This window comes from Gadus macrocephalus, chromosome 22, assembly GCF_031168955.1.
Source record: "Gadus macrocephalus chromosome 22, ASM3116895v1".
In the NCBI taxonomy this organism is placed as follows: Eukaryota; Metazoa; Chordata; class Actinopteri; order Gadiformes; family Gadidae; genus Gadus; species Gadus macrocephalus.
Window position 1 is genome coordinate 2610360 of NC_082403.1, and position 19610 is coordinate 2629969.

General features: G+C 44.9%; 2 protein-coding genes and 2 long non-coding RNA genes across 6 annotated transcripts in view; 2 read left to right on the top strand and 2 right to left on the bottom strand.

The window, feature by feature from the left end:
- LOC132451407 (major histocompatibility complex class I-related gene protein-like) overlaps positions 1-19610 on the top strand; it is a 79242-nt gene that overhangs the window by 33348 nt on the left and 26284 nt on the right. Inside the window, exons 4-7 of one of the 2 annotated variants that reach the window (XM_060043931.1) lie at positions 1060-1359; positions 1752-1853; positions 2103-2129; positions 2783-2885. In XM_060043931.1, coding sequence (XP_059899914.1) covers positions 1060-1359; positions 1752-1853; positions 2103-2129; positions 2783-2885 — 532 coding nt within the window. The remainder of the gene's footprint in view (positions 1-1059; positions 1360-1751; positions 1854-2102; positions 2130-2782; positions 2886-19610) is intronic. The other variant, XM_060043930.1, reaches the window with a different exon arrangement.
- LOC132451486 (uncharacterized) lies at positions 3641-7605 on the bottom strand. Of its 2 annotated transcripts, XR_009524097.1 has the most exons (4): positions 7124-7605; positions 6649-6932; positions 5551-5699; positions 3641-4470 (listed from the first exon to the last, which is right to left on the bottom strand). It is a non-coding gene; the product is annotated as an uncharacterized LOC132451486 (long non-coding RNA). The 2 variants fall into 2 exon arrangements; XR_009524096.1 differs by having other exon boundaries at positions 5551-6932.
- LOC132451383 (uncharacterized) overlaps positions 9479-19610 on the top strand; it is an 88858-nt gene continuing 78726 nt past the window's right edge. The window contains 2 exon segments of the mRNA XM_060043837.1: positions 9479-9943; positions 12047-12313. Coding sequence (XP_059899820.1) covers positions 9889-9943; positions 12047-12313 — 322 coding nt within the window. The 5' untranslated portion in view covers positions 9479-9888.
- LOC132451502 (uncharacterized) lies at positions 15094-19027 on the bottom strand. Its single transcript, XR_009524115.1, has 2 exons — positions 18899-19027; positions 15094-15358 (listed from the first exon to the last, which is right to left on the bottom strand). It is a non-coding gene; the product is annotated as an uncharacterized LOC132451502 (long non-coding RNA).

Genomic DNA, 19610 nt, shown 5'->3' on the forward strand with positions numbered 1-19610 from the left:
CTGTCTACAACACACAGAGATGGAATGAGGATAAAGCTGGATTACAATACTATAAGAACTACCACACCAAGGAGTGTGTTGGTGGGCTGAAGGTGCTCCTGTTCTATGGGAAGAGCACTCTGCAGAGAACAGGTAGAGTCACATGACCTGGTGCTGGGCGTCGACACACTCATGTCTCTGAGTCTCTCCCCCCCCCCTCTCTCTCTCTCTCTCTCTCTCTCTCTTCTCTCTCTCTCTCTCTCTCTCATCTCTCTCTCTCTCTCTCTCTCTCTTCCCCCCCCCCCCTCTCTCTCTCTCACTCTCTCCCGCCCCCCCCCCCCTCTCTCTCTCTCTCTCTCTCCCCCTCCTCCCCCCTCTCTCTCACCCCCCCTCTCTCTCTGACCACAATATATGAACTAAGTCCTAATGTCCTGAATTAAGCAGACGAGACTCAACCCTGAAGGGGGACGCAACTCAGCCCCTTATGGAAGAATATGAAATATGGAATATATTACATGACAAGAACACGTGTTTACATTATGAAATAATCTCTCCCTCATGGCTCTTTCTCCCCCCTCTCTTGCTCTCTTCTTTCTTTCTCTCTCCCCCCCCCTCTCTCTCTCTCTCCCCCACTCTCTCTCTCTCTCTCTCCCCCCCCTCTCTCTCTCGCTCTGTCTCTCTCCTCCCCCCTCTCTCTCTCCCTTATCTCTATCACCCTTCCCTCTCTCTCTCTCTCTCTCCCCCTCTCTCTGTCTCTCTCCTCCCCCCTCTCTCTCTCACTCTCTCCTCTCTCTCTCCCCCCCTCTCTCTCTTGTCTCTCTCCCCCCCCCTCTCTCTCCTCTCGCTCTGTCTCTCTCCTCCCCCCCTCTCTCTCTCCCTTATCTCTATCCCCCCTCTCTCTCACTCTCCCCTCTCTCTCTCCCCCCCCCTCTCTCTCTCTCTCCTCTCTCTCTCTCCTCTCTCTCTCTCTCTCTCTCTCATCTCTCTCTCTCTTCTCTCTCTCTCTCTCTCTCTCTCTCTCTCTCTCTCTCTCTCCCACCCCCCCCCCCCCCCCCCCCCCCCCCCCCTCTCTCTCTCCAGATCGTCCGCGGGTGTCTCTGCTCCAGAGGTGCCCCTCCTCCCCAGTGGTGTGCCATGCTACAGGCTTCTACCCTGACAGGGTGGTGGTGTTCTGGAGGAGAGACGGCCAGGAGCTCCATGAGCAGGTGGACCCCGGGGAGGTCCTCCCCAACCACGACGGGACCTTCCAGGTCAGCGTGGACCTCAACCTTACGGCCGTCCCACAGGAGGACTGGGGGAGGTACGAGTGTGTGGTCCAGCTGAAAGGCATCGAGGACATCTCCACCCCCCTGGACCCCGCCCTTATCAGGACCAACAGGGGTAAGACTGGTGTTGGAGGGGATGGAGGTGGGGAACACATGTCTCACCACCTCCACCTGACCTCATCACAACCACTGCCAGGTGTACCTGGACATTGCTGAAGCTACTGGGTGAACACACAGCTCTCAGGAGTAGCCTCACTGCAGCAGAACACGATGGATTGTGGGTAAATGAGTTCTATGAATTGGGCTAGACTCAGATCAGTTCCTGAGTGACCCTGAGCTCCAGAACAGATTCTAGAGGAATAGTTACACTGACGTTGTGTTAGTCGTGTGTGTAGCATCACGTGACGTTGACATGTGGTTCAGTGATGGAGGGATGGATGGGGGAGGGGTCTCTGTCCAACATCTATTATTACACGACTGATTTTATTGTCTGGATTTACCTTCAAGTCAAGAGTGGCCTCACCATCCCCATCATCATTGGGTTGCTTGTTCTCCTCCTCGCTGCTGCTGCTGCTGCTGTTGGAGTCCTTCTGTACAAGAAGAGGAACGGTGAGAGGGATCAAACTCTCCAGGAGGACTGAGACTTGAACTCCACCTGCTCCTACTTCCTGTCCCCTTCCTACGATCTGATTGGTTGTCTTCACCCACTGGTGGTCTGGTGGTAGAAACCTCTCCACCTCTGAATGATGAACCTCCTCCAATGTCCACTGAGATGTTGTGGCATTAAGAATATGAAAGTATAATAACATCAGGATATTCACCACTGTTACAACACTAATCATTTCTCTTGATCCTTAGATTCAGACCAGCGTCACAAACCAGTTGGTGATTAAAATGAGTGTTTACTGCAGTTCTGTTCTTATGATTAACACCACTTACAACACAGAGACCTTGGTGACTTTTCTAGCTCACTGGGTTATACAGCTCTGTATATCTAGATACATCTAGCTCACTGGACTATACAGCTCTATAGATCTAGATACATCTAGCTCACTGGACTATACAGCGCTGTAGATCTAGATACATCTAGCTCACTGGACTATACAGCTCTATAGATCTAGATACATCTAGCTCACTGGACTATACAGCTCTATAGATCTAGATACATGTATCTCACTGGACTATACAGCTCTATAGATCTAGATACATCTAGCTCACTGGACTATACAGCTCTATAGATCTAGATACATCTAGCTCACTGGACTATACAGCGCTGTAGATCTAGATACATCTAGCTCACTGGACTATACAGCTCTATAGAACTAGATACATCTATCTCACTGGACTATACAGCTCTATAGATCTAGATACATCTAGCTCACTGGACTATACAGCTCTATAGATCTAGATACATCTAGCTCACTGGACTATACAGCTCTATAGATCTAGATACATCTAGCTCACTGGACTATACAGCTCTATAGATCTAGATACATCTAGCTCATGACTTCACCTCCTCCCATTCTGATACTTCCCAGGTTCTGACACCAGCTCTGAGAACACTGAGGGGCAGAATCCGGCTCCTGAGGCCCAACCTCTGACCACAGTCAGTACTTTACCACTTTACAATACTTATTCAGAGTCATATGTTTACAGTTATATTTATTTGCAGTCTACTTTATCACAGCAATAGTAATGCAACTATTAACAGTACTTCACCACAGTAAAGGTACGGCCACACTGAACGTGTTACGCACGTTAGAGGTGTAGAAAATCAGCATTTTTGCATCGGGAACCATTGGTTTAGGCGTGTAGATGCGTGACACGCGCTAAAATACAGCGTTAAGCGCGTTAGATTTAGGCATTTTACACACCTAAATAACGCGCCCAACGCACCTACTCGCGGAGTTCAATAATTTTTTCTTTTTACGCTCATACGAGTGACGCTTATCCGTGATAGCCAATCAGCGTTGAGCTTGACCCGACGTCACTGGCAGAGAGACGAGGACGGACGCTCAGCAGCTGATATGGAGCGCCTGTAGTTGGTGTCCTGACGGTAGATCCTGGCACCAACCCGGGCTAGCAGGTCATCAGACATGGCCCCAGTCAACCGAAAATACGTCTGGAACCGGCCGTCATCCAGGCGGAGTTCCTGGAGGAGGTGGTGAAACTCACCCAGCTGTGAGCGCCTACGGAGGATGTCATGCACCCAAACACGACGGCGTTTGGGTTTCCTACTGTCCTCGAACTCCCACAGCAAATACAGCGCAGCGATGGTGGTGATCTCGGCCATGTTTGTGGAGCAAAAGAAAAGTAGCGGGGGCCAATACGTTTTGGGCGGGCTCATCTAGCTCCGTAGGCGCGTTAGTTGCGTTGAACCATTTTTGTGACACACAATGATCAAGCGGCAGGCTAGGCGCGTTACGCGCGTAATGCGTTCTGTGTGGCCATACCTTAATAGATTAACAATCATATTTGAACAGTACTTCATCACAGTAATATTCTAACAGTACTTCATCACGCTAATAGATTAACATTAACAGTCATATGTTAACAGTGCATCATCACAGTAATATATTAACAGTACAACATCACATTGATAATGTGTTTAATGTTTAATGCTGACTTGTACTTTCTTGCTGTTAAGGTTTGTAGTTAAATCATGAAGATGCTTCTCACGTTCAGCTTCCTAAACCAGGATGCAGTGGATCGCAGTTCATTTATAATCCTTACAAACTTCAGCTAACTAAAGATGCTATATTTGCTTAATAACAATAACATTCATACTTAACTTTATCTTGATAACAACCATTTATCCGTAAAAATTGTAAATCAATTAGATCGCTGTATTTGTGATAGATTTGATTAAGTTAGCTGGCTTAAACCTGCCTAATCTTTCACTGATGCTTGGAAACCATGGCAGCACGACCTTGCAACAACGGCTAGCACAATCGAGCTAGGCTGCTCTAGCATGAATAGTTTTTTTTTGTATTTTTACAAAAAAATTGGAATTGGATTAAATATTAATCCAAATGTAAAAATCGCTGTACTCTTGTTTGGGGTTATTTGGTCAATATAATCCCCCAAAAAATCTGAAAATATTCTCTATATACGCTGTTTATAGGTTAGGTCCTTTCATTTAGTGAAGTTATTGGGCTTAGTGTGACCAGAGTTCATATCTTTGATGATCTTCCTCCACTAGCGTCCTGATATCAGATGTCTTATGCTGAAAGACAAAACACACACACGCACACGCACACACTCACAGACACACACATTAAACCACACATTCATAAACACACATATCAACACACATTTAGCTGAACTGTATACATCTAAACATATATATGGATGAAGATTAGATATAGCAAAAAAATATGCTGAACATTATATATAATTGAACGTTACATCTTTCTGAACGTTATGTATAAGTGAACATTATGTATAGCTGAACATTGTTGATAATGATGTAATGCTGAATATATATTAAAGCCAGCTGAACATAATATTGTAAGAACAATTAATGAAGGGTTACATGAAACTTGGTCGCTGTAACAGTGTGTGAGCATCAGTCCGTCTGATGCTGGAGTCGGAGTCACGTCTCTGTGGATAATCTCATCGAGCTGTTCTTCTGAATACATCGATATGAAGGCGCTAAGAGGGCTCCTGCTGTTGGTCTTTGGTCACGCTGTGTCCTCAGATATGACTGATGACAGTTTTTCCTGTTCAAAACTATTATTCCATAGTTGACTACTAATCAATAGTTTACTATTATTCAATCGTTTCAAAAGGTTTGTTTCTGGTCCCTGAATAGAAGACATTTAGTTGTTAGATTTCCTTGTAAAACTGAAAACCATTCACTTATCATCCAAAATGCGACCAGTTAATCCACAACATGATTAATCATTGACTTTGCATATTCATGTGATGAAGTTGTTCATGAATCAAATGAATATAATCTATTATCGCTACTAAACATTAAACTTCAGTTTGGAGTGATTCTGTTTAAATATACTTTTAATCCCATTTCCACTCTTCTTGTTTAACCATTAGTAGGTTGTACAAACAAATCCAACCTGAGGGTTCCCGCCAAATTCCTGTTGAATTTAGAATCAAAATAATTAATAATAATTTAGATTAAATCATGTTCTTTAATAAACAAAAGGTTCCCACATTACCTGTACGGCCAGGGGGTGGAGCCATAGGACAGGGGGAGGGGCCATATACCTGTCTATCTGCTGGGATGTACATATTATGGCGCGTTCACATCGCTGGGAATTATGGATCCACTATGAGGATTTCCTACATGGCGTCGTCTGGACTCTCTCCTTCCCAGAGTTTGTTGCGGTTGGGACGATGGATGAGGTTCAGTTTTTTCACTTTGACAGCAACACCCAGAGAATTGTCCCCAAACCGGCCCGGGTGGACCAGCTCACCAGAGAGGACCCCGACTACCTGGAGAGGGAAACTGGATACTTAGTGAGTCATCAGCAGGACTTCCAAGGCATGCTTAAGACTCAGAAGGAGCGCTTTAACCAGAGAGGAGGCAAGTTTATATCTAATGTCTGACATCTGCCATGTATGTAATACATACTGTATGTAGTACAGTATGTATTACATACATACTGTACATATATACACATAATAAATATAAAACAAAGTACACACAAAGTAGCAGTACTCAGTTTAGTAGTATTTGTACATAAACTGAAGAGACCAAAGCCTTTTGTGTGTGATCTTTAGTGACCAGAATCCCAATAATAGATCAATAATATACGATTACAATCTTATCTACTGTTTGATATGTCTCATCTCATTAAATTTGAAAATGTTTCTAAGAAGTGACTGCATCCAGGTCCGGTCTACCCTCCAGCTAGGGGGCTTCTGCTGGGCTCCTGCAGGCCAAGGGCCCAGGCTGGGAGTGTTGGTGGACCGGTGCATTGTGGAGGTCTGGTGGTACTGATCCAGGGCCTGGTACCGGTAGTATCACGCTATGAGAATGCTGATAAGGGTGATGGTGATCAACAGCGTTATTCTCATCATGGATATCATCCATAAATATAAATAAATCAAATCAATTTGATTTGATTTGATCTTTATTTAGGATATTATCCATCTTATGGTGGAAATTTACGGGATAGAAGTATTGACCCTAATAGGTATATGTAGGCGTGTATGTGTCTTTATGTAGGTAAGTGTATGCATGTATATGCAAACACACTGTACGTATGACATTTTGTTTGGTACTCGATATAAGCTGAAGCTTCTGCCCTTACCCTTTGGTTATGACCGATAAAATGCATTCATTCATTCATTCATTCATTCCATGTTTCCACCGAGGAGAACTCTCTGCGTGTGTGTTGACGGCTGCTTTAACCTGTTGCCCTCTGATTACTCAACGCACCACAGGTGTGCCGCCTCACCAGCCCCAGACTCCTGTCAGACCCGGCCAGGTGAGGCTGCCTCGACCAGCCGTCCTCCACACACCACGCCCACGTTGACCCGCACCACCAACGGGAGGCTGGGGAGCATCCCCGGCCTCACGAAGCCGTTACGCTCCAACGCGTGTTCAGCCGCTCACGTAGCTGCGTCTCAGTTCTGTCCTCCCCAGGTGAGGGCGGGTCCAGTCCGGGGGTTCTTCATTCCCCAACACGACCACCCAGGGCCGCTGCTGGCCATTTCAGCGCCCTACGCGAGCGGGAGGCACCGACATTTTTTACCTGATATAGGTAAAAATAAGTTTTTAACTATATTAGGTAAAAACATCTAATTTGCCGAAATTGAGTGATAGGTTAATCAATGAAGAACAAACAACTAATTTACATATTTTTTTAATTCATTAATGTATTTTTTTTTTTTTTTTTTTTTTTTTTACAAACCTTAATTTTTGGTGCCCCCCTCAGGTACTTGGTGCCCTACGCACTCTGCGTACTCTGCGTATAGGGAGCGGCGGGCCTGCGACCAGCACACACACAGGTCCAGAAGTCCCAGTCTGCCAGCACTCAGCGGCTAGAGGAAGCCTCCCCCACCGGGACCCCATAAGGTCCAGTAGCAAAACCCTGGAGGTCCAAACGCTCCTGTGGAGCCAGCACACAGCGGGGGGACGCCACAGTCCTGACACAGGGCGGCATCCCATAATACTCCCAGAGCCGGGTTGTCCAACGCAATCCGTACAGTAAATAAATCGCTATCTCTGAAGGGACAAAGGGCAGTCGGATCCTTAAACTTAAACTAAACATCAATATTTGAGTCAGTGTGTGACGTGACTTTACAGACGGAATCGATTCAGCACACCACGGTCCTCATTCTCTCTCTCTCGCTCTCGTTCCCTCCCTCTCCCCCCCCCCTCTCTCTCCAGAGCGTCCGCAGGTGTCTCTGCTCCAGAAGAGCCCCTTCCCCCCAGTGGCGTGGACCTGAACCTCACGGCCGTCCCACAGGAGGACTGGGGGAGGTACGAGTGTGTGGTCCAGCTGAAAGGCATCAAGGACATCTCCACCCCCCTGGACCCCGCCCTCATCAGGACCAACGGGGGTAAGACTGGTGTTGGAGGGGATGGAGGTGGGGAACACATGTCTCACCACCTCCACCTGACCTCATCACAACCACTGCCAGGTGTACCTGGACACTGCTGAAGCTACTGGGTAAACACACAGCTCTCAGGAGCAGCTCACTGCAGCAGAACAGGGTGGATTGTGGGTAAATGAGTTCTATGAATTGGGCTAGGCTCAGATCAGTCCCCGAGTGACCCTGAGCTCCAGAACAGATTCTAGAGGAATAGTTACACTGACGTTGTGTTAATAACGAAAAGCTGTGTTTCCACCCAAATTACCCGGAACTTGGTTTCAAGGAACCAAATGGTTCCTTGAGCCGATTTCGGTCTGCGTTTCCGCCACGGTCAAAATTCCTGCGAAGATTAGGCCCCTTCAGGTCCTTTTACGCCAGCGTGTTCCATGGACAGCACACATCCAAAGATTGGATTTTAGGTTTGGTTCTGTTTAATATAATTGGTCCTAATGGCTGGTGCTGAGATTCGTGCTAAGGAGCCAATTCTGATATTTTCATACTCAAAGCCTAGCGAGCGTCAAACACGAAAGTTGACAGAGAATCTCTGCCAACATGTCGACTGTCGATTTCTCTCACCTTACATTTTTAGTTGATTTGATTACATAGTTTTACTTACCTCATATTTTGCCATAATTTTTTTCTTCCTTTTTAACCAAATATTGGGTTGCATGGAGGTAACTGACTTTGGTCCGGTCTGTACAGTTTTCTGCTTTCCAGGTGTATAGATATTTAATCAAACCCATATCTCTCTGTTATACAAAACGGACCAGGGCCTAGTTTCCCGAGAGTGATGGATCCACGCTCCTCTTAACATGAACGGGTAGGTAGAAGAGGCGTTGTTGTGCCTTACCCACGGTAGAGGGGATGTTGGTCCTCCGGGACAGATCATCGGCCACAGTCACGCCCAGAAACTTGAAGTTGGACTCCCTCTCTACCTCCTCCCCTCCGATTAGGAGTGGAGAGTGGCTGTTGTTTTCTGGCCCTGTGGAAATCGATGATCACTTCCTTGGTCTTGGTGGTGTTGAGAACCAGGTTGTGATCACCGCACCACTCTCCCAGTCTCTCGGCCTCCCTCCTGTATGAGGTCTCATCACTTCCTGTGATGAGGCCACGTACCGTTGTGTCGTCAGCATATTTCCCTATGAGGGTAGATGGAGAAGAGGAGCAGCAGTCATGAGTGAAAAGAGTGTAGAGAAGTGGGCTGAGCACGCAACCCTGAGGGACCCCGGTGTTCATGGGCAGGGGGAGGGAGACGTGCTTGCCAATCCTGACATGTTGTGTGCGGTGTGTTAGAAAGTCCAAAATCCAGTTGCATAATGTGGTGTTCAAGCCAAGTGTTGAAGGCTGAACTAAAGTCAACAAAAAGGAGTCTCCCATACGTGTTCCTGTGCTCAAGATGTTCTAGTAGAGTGTGTAACACAATGACAATGGCATCCTCTGTTGACTTGTTCTTCCGGTAAGCAAACCGATTAGGATCTAATGATGGCGGTATGGAGGCTTTATTGTGTTTCATGACCAGCTTCTCAAAGCATTTAAATTGAAATAAGGTTTACCAATGCCCATAGCCTCTTTATTTCTCACGTTACCTCAGCATCCGCCGCGTCACCCCCTCCTCCACACGTTCACATCCATACACCTAGCACACACTTCCATTCCCTTACCCCACCCTGGAAACACAGCAATGACAAATGGTAAATTACTCTGGACCTAAAAAACCAACATAGCAATTAGTCTACTTTAAAATAAAATGAGAGCGCTTTAATTCATTACTTCCACACTTTATGAAAAAAAGAAAAAAGGTCCAGAGTTGACTTATTAGCTTAGCATTTTACATTTCTTCCTCTTACGTGTACTCTTATGAAGGAGACGGTGTTTCTTGCGGAGCTCCAGCAGGGCCTCCTCCTACGTGTGTGTTTGAGTTTCACTTCAGAGCCGAATTGAATTCCTATTGGTCCAGTCCGGCCTCTCCCTCGTGATCCGTCTCTTGTTCGCAGGTTTCCTTGTCAGTGCGTCTGATGCTCGAGTCGGAGTAACGTCTCTGTGGATAATCTCATTGAGCTGTTCTTCTGAATACATCGATATGAAGGCGCTAACGGGGCTGCTGCTGTTGGTCTTTGGTCACGGTGTGTCCTCAGGTAAGACTGAAGACTTTTACTTTTCAAAACGATCTTACCAAAAGGTTTGATTATGGTCCCTGAAGAGACAACGCTTAGATTCCCTACTTTTGTTGAAAAGCATTTTATTATCCTCTCAAATGAGTTCAATTAATCCACAACATGATTCATCTTTTACTGTGAATATTTAAACTAATATAAGAACACTTATTTAGGGTTAAACTGTGACAACGAAACCAGCGCACTGGTTCGATGGTCTATTATCAGAACCAAATATTAAACTTCAGTTAGGAAGGAATCCGATGTGAACTTTAAGTCTACTTTCAACCCTAAGTATTATATTAACACGCAGAGTTATCGTATTAATACATTTTCAACGTTCTTGGGGAATCATCACACACACGCTCACATATTGCAGACACACTACAATTATTATCATTGCTATCAATATATTTTTATGAAATATTAAATTATATGATTCTATTATTAATTATTATCATTCCAATGATGGCAATGTGAAGGTAGTAATCAAAGAAGGAAATTCAACAATATACTTGGTATGTTTACCAATCGTAAACATTGAAATAGTTATCCAAATAATAGTTTATTATTCATGTCAGCATAAATGATTGAGAGGCAGCAGGTTGTGTTGTAGTTGAAGGTCTGGACAGCCAGCGCTGTGGGCTACAGTGAGATGTTTGGCTGTCAATAAGATCAAACTGAAGGTTCCTACATTACCTGGACGGCCAGGGGCGGAGCCATGGGACAGGGGGCGGAGCCATTGGACAGGGGGAGCCATAGAGCAGGGGGAGGGGCCATGGGCCTTTCTGTCTCGAGGGATGAACAGTATTAACCTGTCTGTCGTAACCCGTCTATATGTCTATAGTGATGTACAGCTACCTGTCAGTCTGTCTGTCTGTCTACAGTGATGTACCGTATTAACCCGTCTGTCTGTCTGTAGTGATGTACCGTATTAACCTGTCTGTCTGTCTGTCTATAGTGATGTACCGTATTAACCTGTCTGTCTGTCTGTCTACAGTGATGTACCGTATAAACCTGTCTGTCTGTCTGTCTACAGTGATGTACCGTATTAACCTGCCTGTCTGTCTGTCTACAGTGATGTACCGTATTAACCTGTCTGTCTGTCTGTCTACAGTGATGTACCGTATTAACCTGTCTGTCTGTCTGTCTACAGTGATGTACCGTATTAACCTGTCTGTCTGTCTGTCTGTCTGTCTGTCTGTCTACAGTGATGTACCGTATTTACCTGTCTTTCTGTCTGTCTGCAGTGATGTACCGTATTAACCTGTCTGTCTGTCTGTCTACAGTGATGTACCGTATTAACCTGTCTGTCTGTCTGTCTACAGTGATGTACCGTATTAACCTGTCTGTCTGTCTGTCTACAGTGATGTACCGTATTAACCTGTCTGTCTGTCTGTCTACAGTGATGTACCGTATTAACCTGTCTGTCTGTCTGTCTACAGTGATGTACCGTATTAACCTGTCTGTCTGTCTGTCTACAGTGATGTACCGTATTAACCTGTCTGTCTGTCTGTCTACAGTGATGTACCGTATTAACCTGTCTGTCTGTCTGTCTACAGTGATGTACCGTATTAACCTGTCTGTCTGTCTGTCTACAGTGATGTACCGTATTAACCTGTCTGTCTGTCTGTCTGTCTACAGTGATGTACCGTATTAACCTGTCTGTCTGTCTGTCTACAGTGATGTACCGTATTAACCTGTCTGTCTGTCTGTCTGTCTGTCTACAGTGATGTACCGTATTAACCTGTCTGTCTGTCTGTCTGTCTGCAGTGATGTACCGTATTAACCTGTCTGTCTGTCTGTCTACAGTGATGTACCGTATTAACCTGTCTGTCTGTCTGTCTACAGTGATGTACCGTATTAACCTGTCTGTCTGTCTGTCTACAGTGATGTACCGTATTAACCTGTCTGTCTGTCTGTCTACAGTGATGTTCCGTATTTACCTGTCTGTCTGTCTGTCTGCAGTGATGTACCGTATTAACCTGTCTGTCTGTCTGTCTACAGTGATGTACCGTATTAACCTGTCTGTCTGTCTGTCTACAGTGATGTACCGTATTAACCTGTCTGTCTGTCTGTCTACAGTGCTTCACTCTCTGCAGTATTTCCTCACGGGGTCGTCTGGACTCACAGCCTTCCCAGAGTTTGTGATTGTTGGGATGGTGGATGGAGTTCAGATTAACTACTATGACAGCAACACCCAGAGAGTAGTCCCCAAAGAGGACTGGATGGAGCAGGTCATCAGAGATGACCCCAACTACCTGGAGAGGAACACTGGAACGGCTCAGGGTACCCAGCAGGTCTTCAAAGCCAACATTGGGATTGCCAAGCAGCGCTTTAACCAGACAGGAGGTAAGTTTATATCTACTGTCTGACCTCTCACATGGAGATATCCATCATTCAACCCCAGGATAAAGATCCACCATACTCCTACACACACACACACACACACACACACACACACACACACACACACACACACACACACACACACACACACACACACACACACACACACACACACACACACACACACACACACACACACACACACACCACCCCGCCCGTTGAAGGCCGCCTTAATGCCCGGTCTTGCCTGGGCTGAAGCCCCAGGGCCTTCGCCGATCGGGGGTCTATCATGAGCTGCACTAATGATAGGCCCATGATAGCCCCCCCCCCCCCCAATCGGCGAAGGCCCCAGACAATGTGATGTTTAGTTTGGGGCTTACAAAGATCAGAGGCCTATCATGAGCCAAGAGAGAAGAGGGCCACTAGTGGTAGCTGGGCCCCGCGGCCCCTTGACCCCACAGCCACGGTCGTCTCATCGCCTCATCGCCGTCAACAACGGCAAAATGTCGAAAAAAAATGGTGGTAGTGTAGGGGTGTGTTCTGAAGAGGCTCCGTGTCAAACGGCCCGCGGGTCACCTGAGGCAGAGGCACATCCGTCCAAAGACTCTGGCTGCTCTTATTCTCTGTGGTTTCATTTATTTATCATAATGAGTTATCTTATAGTAATGCTCATATGGTTTGTGTTGTGGCGCCGTGTGTATTTAATGTTAATGAAAAAATTACATAAATTACATCTAATCTCTCTCTCTCTCTCTCTCTCTCTCTCTCTCTCTCTCTCTCTCTCTCTCTCTCTCTCTCTCTCTCTCAGGTGCCCACATGTTTCAGTTCATGTGTGGTTGTGAGTGGGATGATGAGGATGATTCTACTGATGGTTATCACCAGTTTGGTTATGATGGAGAGGACTTCATAGCGTTCGACCTGAAGACCCTGACCTGGGTCGCTCCAGTACGTCAGGCTGTCACCACCAAACTGAGATGGGATCAGGATAGAGCTCTGAATCAACACAGGAAGAACTACCTCACCAAGGAGTGTGTTGATTGGCTGAAGAGGTACCTGGCCTATGGGAAGAGCACTCTGCAGAGAACAGGTAGAGTCACATGACCTGCTGGGCGTTGACAGACTCTTGTCTCTGAGTCACTGTTCTCTCTCTCCCCCCCCCCCCCCCCCCCCCCCGCAGGGGACGCAGGTCAGAGCTTTTTGGAAGAATATCAAATATAGAATATATATTATATATATATATTACATGACAAGAACACGTGTTTACATTATGAAATAATCTCTCTCTCTCTCTCTCTCTCTCCTCTCTCCTCTCTTCTCTCTTCTCTCTTCTCTCTCCAGAGCGTCCGCGGGTGTCTCTGCTCCAGAGGAGCCCCTCCTCCCCAGTGGTGTGCCATGCTACAGGCTTCTACCCTGACAGGGTGGTGGTGTTCTGGAGGAGAGACGGCCTGGAGCTCCATGAGCAGGTGGACCCCGGGGAGGTCCTCCCCAACCACGACGGGACCTTCCAGGTCAGCGTGGACCTCAACCTCACGGCCGTCCCACAGGAGGACTGGGGGAGGTACGAGTGTGTGGTCCAGCTGAAAGGCATCGAGGACATCTCCACCCCCCTGGACCCCGCCCTCATCAGGACCAACGGGGGTAAGACTGGTGTTGGAGGGGATGGAGGGGGGGAACACATGTCTCACCACCTCCACCTGACCTCATCACAACCACTGCCAGGTGTACCTGGACACTGCTGAAGCTACTGGGTAAACACACAGCTCTCAGGAGTAGCTCAATTCAGGAGAACATGGTGGATTGTGGGTAAATTAGTTCTATGAATAGGGCTAGGCTCAGATCAGTCCCTGAGTGACCCTGAGCTCCAGAACAGATTCTAGAGGAATAGTTACACTGACGCTGTGTTAATAATGAAAAGCTGTGTTTCCATCCAAATTAGCCAGAACTCGGTTTCAACAAACTCAACGGTTCCTAAAGCCGATTTCTGTCTGCATTTGTGCCACGGTCAAAATTCAAAATAAGATTGGGCCCATTCAGGTAGGGTGACCAGATCCCAATTCACCAGATGTGGGTCAAAGACTACGTTTGTGTGGGACAATGTGGGATACCAATGCATCGAGGTAGTCTAAAAGAACATTTATAAAAATAAAACAAAATCTATTATGCCCCTTTGCTTATAACATTACTATGCTTTGCCATCTGGTTGATTCAGTAGCAAGTAACAGCCTGCAAAAGAACAACTAACAAATATATCCTATTTATAAGATATACTTCCCAAGTTCTCTCACATGAGAAAACCTACTTTTTTTTTATGAGTCTCGCATTGTCTGTGTCGTTTCACGTCGTATTCATCTCCTCCGTTTGAAACGGAAAAATGACTCTTCAAACTTCACATAAAACGTTACCAGATTCACCTTGCACTGGTTTCACCCAGGAAATGAAAGTTTCCCAGTTTTTATTGTAGCTGCATTACCTCTTCATAGCCGTACGAGTCGTGCTGTTGTCAGTGTTTAGTGTAGATTTATCTATTTATTGGTTATGGACATTATCACAGCTAATCTCAGAAACCTTTCATACAGCTGCCACATCCAGACGCAGCACAGTGGACGTGGTCTCCCTTCAGCGTCAGCTTTTGGAGGAAGTTAGAATGCTGAGGCGTACTCAGGAGCAACTCCTGCAGGTGGAGAGGGAAAAGCTGCTCGTCGAGAGGGAGAAGCTTCGCCTTGCCCAAGCCAAGTCTGATTAAAAAAAAAACGTTGAACCTAGAATAAAACAGCAATCACTCAGAGGTTTTCATGTGTGGTTTATTGTGTTTTTTCTTCACATGAATCTCCTCCTTATGAGGTCTTGTCTCACTTGCATGCCAGTGTTACATGGGGCAGGGACTGGGACATCTCCCTCGGGGTCATCATCATCTGGGAGGTCAGGGATTGGCAAGCGGTACATAATGCAGATGTCGTGGAGGATAAAAGCACAGGTAATAATTGTACATGCCCTCTCAGGAGTGTACTGGAGCACTCCACCAGAACGGTCGATACACCTAAACCTTGACTTCACTACCCCGATGCACCTCTCCACAACACTACGTGTTCTTCGTTGTGCCCGGCTGTAGCGCTCATCTGGCTCTGTTGCAGGGTGAAGGATGGGTGTCATCAACCATGGCCTTAAGGCATAGCCACTGTCTCCTGTCATAGAGGACATTGGTTAGGGCAATACAGTGTGTTTTTTGTTTTAACCTAAAGTAGAATTCATGTGTAGTTCTCACCTCACTCGCAGCGTTGCATCACATATGACCTGTGTGTTTATCCAGTGGACATTTTTCCTATTTACAAAGGCCTCCTCCTCATCATTTGGTGCCTATGGAATTAAAATGTATGGAATAATTCATACTTAAAGGGGTAGTTCGGAATTTTAGACATAGGGCCTGATTCCCAAGTGAGCATTGGTATTCTACATCACTGGAGACAGTTTTCAACACATTTCATACAGTCCTTCTAGTTGCAGAGTTCGCTCGTGCTAGGCTAGCGCACGTCAACGGGCAATGCTAGCCTGCTACTAAAAACAGTCTTACCCACTCCACAGTACACCCGAGGTAAATCAATTATAACGACAGACTATAAATCTAAATGTCTGTTTATAGAATAATGTTAGAAATAAAACCAACCTTGCATTGCATTGCATTTTGAGGGAATTGCGGGGTCTCAGCAGCAGTGTTTATATTCCTGTACGTAGGCTACGGCAGCGGCGGACTGATACCTAGGTTACCTGCCGCTGTCATTGCTACAAACGCAGAGTACAGTGAACGAAGGAATTCTATAACCGTATTCAATTAACAAGATATGTCCACGTTTTGAGGAGTTAGCGATGCATCTGCTTTTGAAGACGATTATGAGGAATTTGTTGTATCCAACGAACCGTACGTGTACGAGCCGCGTTGTTTTGATGACCAAGCCAGCAGCAACAAGCCACAGTTGAGTCCTTTCTGGATCTCGCACTGGAAATTGGTGGAAACTTTGTGGTGCCCATCTGTACCGTTTATTTCTACAATTTCTAAAAGCACACTGAACCATCATGTTGCCTAGTCGTTCAATTGCGCTTCTGTCCCACGCTTCTCTGTTTACGTTCTTCTGTCGTGATTCGGTTACAAACCTAACCAGCGCATAGTAAAATTCCGCTTCTGCTGAGAAAGTAGTCCCTCGATGATTCATGCGATACAAGGTTAATTTTATTTCTAACATTATTCTATCAACACAGACATTTAAATCTATAGTCTGGCGTTATAATTGATTTACCTCGGGTGTACTGTGGAGTGGGTAAGACTGTTTTTAATAGCAGGCTAGCATTGCCCGTTGCCGTGCGCTAGCCTAGCACGAGCGAACTCTGCAACTAGAAGGACTATCTCCAGTGATATAGAATACCAATGCTCACTTGGGAATCAGGCCCTATGTCCAATATTCCGAAGTACCCCTTTAGGTAACACTTCAAGCACCACGTGAAATGTTTTTTGATTCAAGCTGATACGTTCATAAACAGAATAAACAGATTTGCAAAAAAATTAAAATAAATAACATTATCTTTGATTGCAATATGTGTCCCATCAACTGCCCCCAGCACATTTGGAAATCCGACTATATTGAAGAACTGTTGTTTGGCTGTAATACATTCTGCATCTGTTGTAGGAAACTCTTTAAACTGCCTTACTCTTCTGCAGAGTGCATTTGAAACATCTCTGACCACTCTGCTAACGGAGGACTGGCTTCCACCCAGTGTGCCCCCCACCACCGTTTGAAAAGACCCAGAGGCATAGAACCTCAGGGCAGCCATAATCTGCAACACCACTGGAAGTGGTGTTGATCGCCCTGTTTCTCTTTTCAGATCAACTGATAAGCTATCAGCTAGAAAAAGAATGGCTGGCCTAGAGAGCCTATACTGTCTAATTAAGACATGGTCTGGAGGGCTAGTGGATTCTCTCCCTAGCTGCCACCCAAAGAACTTCCATCTAAAAGTAATAATAGTAAGGACATGGTTTCAGTAACTTGGCCTACTTAAAAACATATGTTCATAGTGATTTATTAACCGATTTAAGTCGCTTTGGATAAAAGCGTCTGCTAAATGCCCTAAATGTAAATGTAAATTAAGTAGAAACACGCATCAATAATGGTCTCCATGATTTACTAAGAGTACATTGTAGTGAAATCAACAGGCACACATGTCACACAGACTGAAGTGTCCATTTAAACTGTCAACTGCCAAAATAAGCTAGGCTACATTAAAAAAATATATATAAAAAATACTCTGACCTACATAAATTACAAATACATTGTCTAGGACTACTAAATACTAAATAAATAAATAAAAATGTCATACAAAGTAAATACATATCAAGACTTACCTTTTCACTGCAGCTGGTTTAAGAATGGAGAGGGCTTCTCTTAAAGTTGTGAAGAAACTTGAGAAGAAATTCAAGAACTTTGTCTTCAAGAATCTCATTTGTTCTTAAATACTTTCTTAGGAAAAAAACGTAGGAACTTAGGAAAAAAATTAAGAAGAAAGTTGAGAAAAAAGTTAAGAAAAAACATAAAATATTCAAGAATATCAAATCTTCTTAAATTGTGTCTTAAGAACATGGTTAAGAAAAAAGTGCTACTTAAGAACTTTTTTCTTCTTAAGAATGCTTTGTGAATCCGGGCCCTGACCTTCAACCCCTGAGGGAGACGTCTTAGGAGTGGAGGGAGGGGGGGCAGCAGGTCTCCCTCAACAGCACTGGAACAGAACCGGACCCCCGGGGCCAAAGGAAACATTGACCTCAATGAAATGTCTTTGGTCAACAGGTTCCATAACATTGTATTAGCTGAGTTAAAAGCTACAATGTAACGTTTGTCGATTATGTAAGCTGGATTTAAAGAATATAGTTGCAGGCTACATATTTTAAATTTGTCCTTTCAACATGCATCTTATTTGTAGCAATAAAATAATGCAATTAAGTTAAATTGATTAAAACATAAGGTTCTCATCCACATCATTTTTTACTAAGTTGTTTATACATATAATTGAATCATAATTCTAGTTTGTCAAAAGGTTCCACAGAAATTAATTTGATGCAACTCGCATATTTTTTTCATTTGGTTTATTGACCAACACAACACTGATGCAGTTAACATCGCGGGGCACTTGGTACACAAAAAAACAATACATAAACATCTTCGGCACATTATTAGGCAACGTTTTGGAGCAGCACAGTACAACACCTTCGTTTGTAAACTGCCTTGTTGCAGCATAGAAATCCCATCAAAACTTGCCTTGATTTGACAATATTATGGTCTAACAATAGAACAGGCTTTTCATCTTTTGTGTAAGTATAATTAAGGTGTGACATAATTTATGTAACAACACCGCTTTTTTAACAAAACACTTGCCACTGTCAACTTTTATTTTAGCATTGCGGGGGGGAAAACCTGAGTTGTAAACATTTTAAAACCCCTCTCTCTCTCTCTCTCTCCCCTCTCTCTTTCTCTCTCTCTCTCTCCCTCTCTTTCTCCCCCACTCCGTTACTCTCTCCCTCCTTCTGACTCTCATTTCAACAACACACACAAACATGTCACATTGTGTAGACACATTCTGTTAAAGTAGTGTTTCTCAGTGTATATGTTGGTCTATTCCACAGAGCATTCGTCATTCTGTTAAAGTAGTGTTTCTCTGTGTATATGTTGGTCTATTCCACAGAGCATTCGTCATTCTGTTAAAGTAGTGTTTCTCTGTGTATATGTTGGTCTATTCCACAGAGCATTCGTCATTCTGTTAAAGTAGTGTTTCTCTGTGTATATGTTGGTCTATTCCACAGAGCATTCAGCATTCTGTTAAAGTAGTGTTTCTCTGTGTATATGTTGGTCTATTCCACAGAGCATTCAGCATTCTGTTAAAGTAGTGTTTCTCTGTGTATATGTTGGTCTATTCCACAGAGCATTCGTCATTCTGTTAAAGTAGTGTTTCTCTGTGTATATGTTGGTCTATTCCACAGAGCATTCAGCATTCAAACCAATGGCTCCTTGGTACAGTGTGTCCATGAACAGCTGTTCCTGCGTTGAGTCTGCAAGCGTCCAGTGGAAGGAAGAGCTTTTCGAGTACAGAGGAGGCATAACAAAAACATAACCACATTTTGAGCATACAGAGACGGTGCGCTTTATAAACATGAGCTTAATGAATACATTTGACTTGATGAGCATTTGACAGTGCTGTGTGTGCCAATGTCCACTCTGTGGTCCACACAAAACAAAGTTTTAAAAGAGCAAGGGTGGTGTGATGG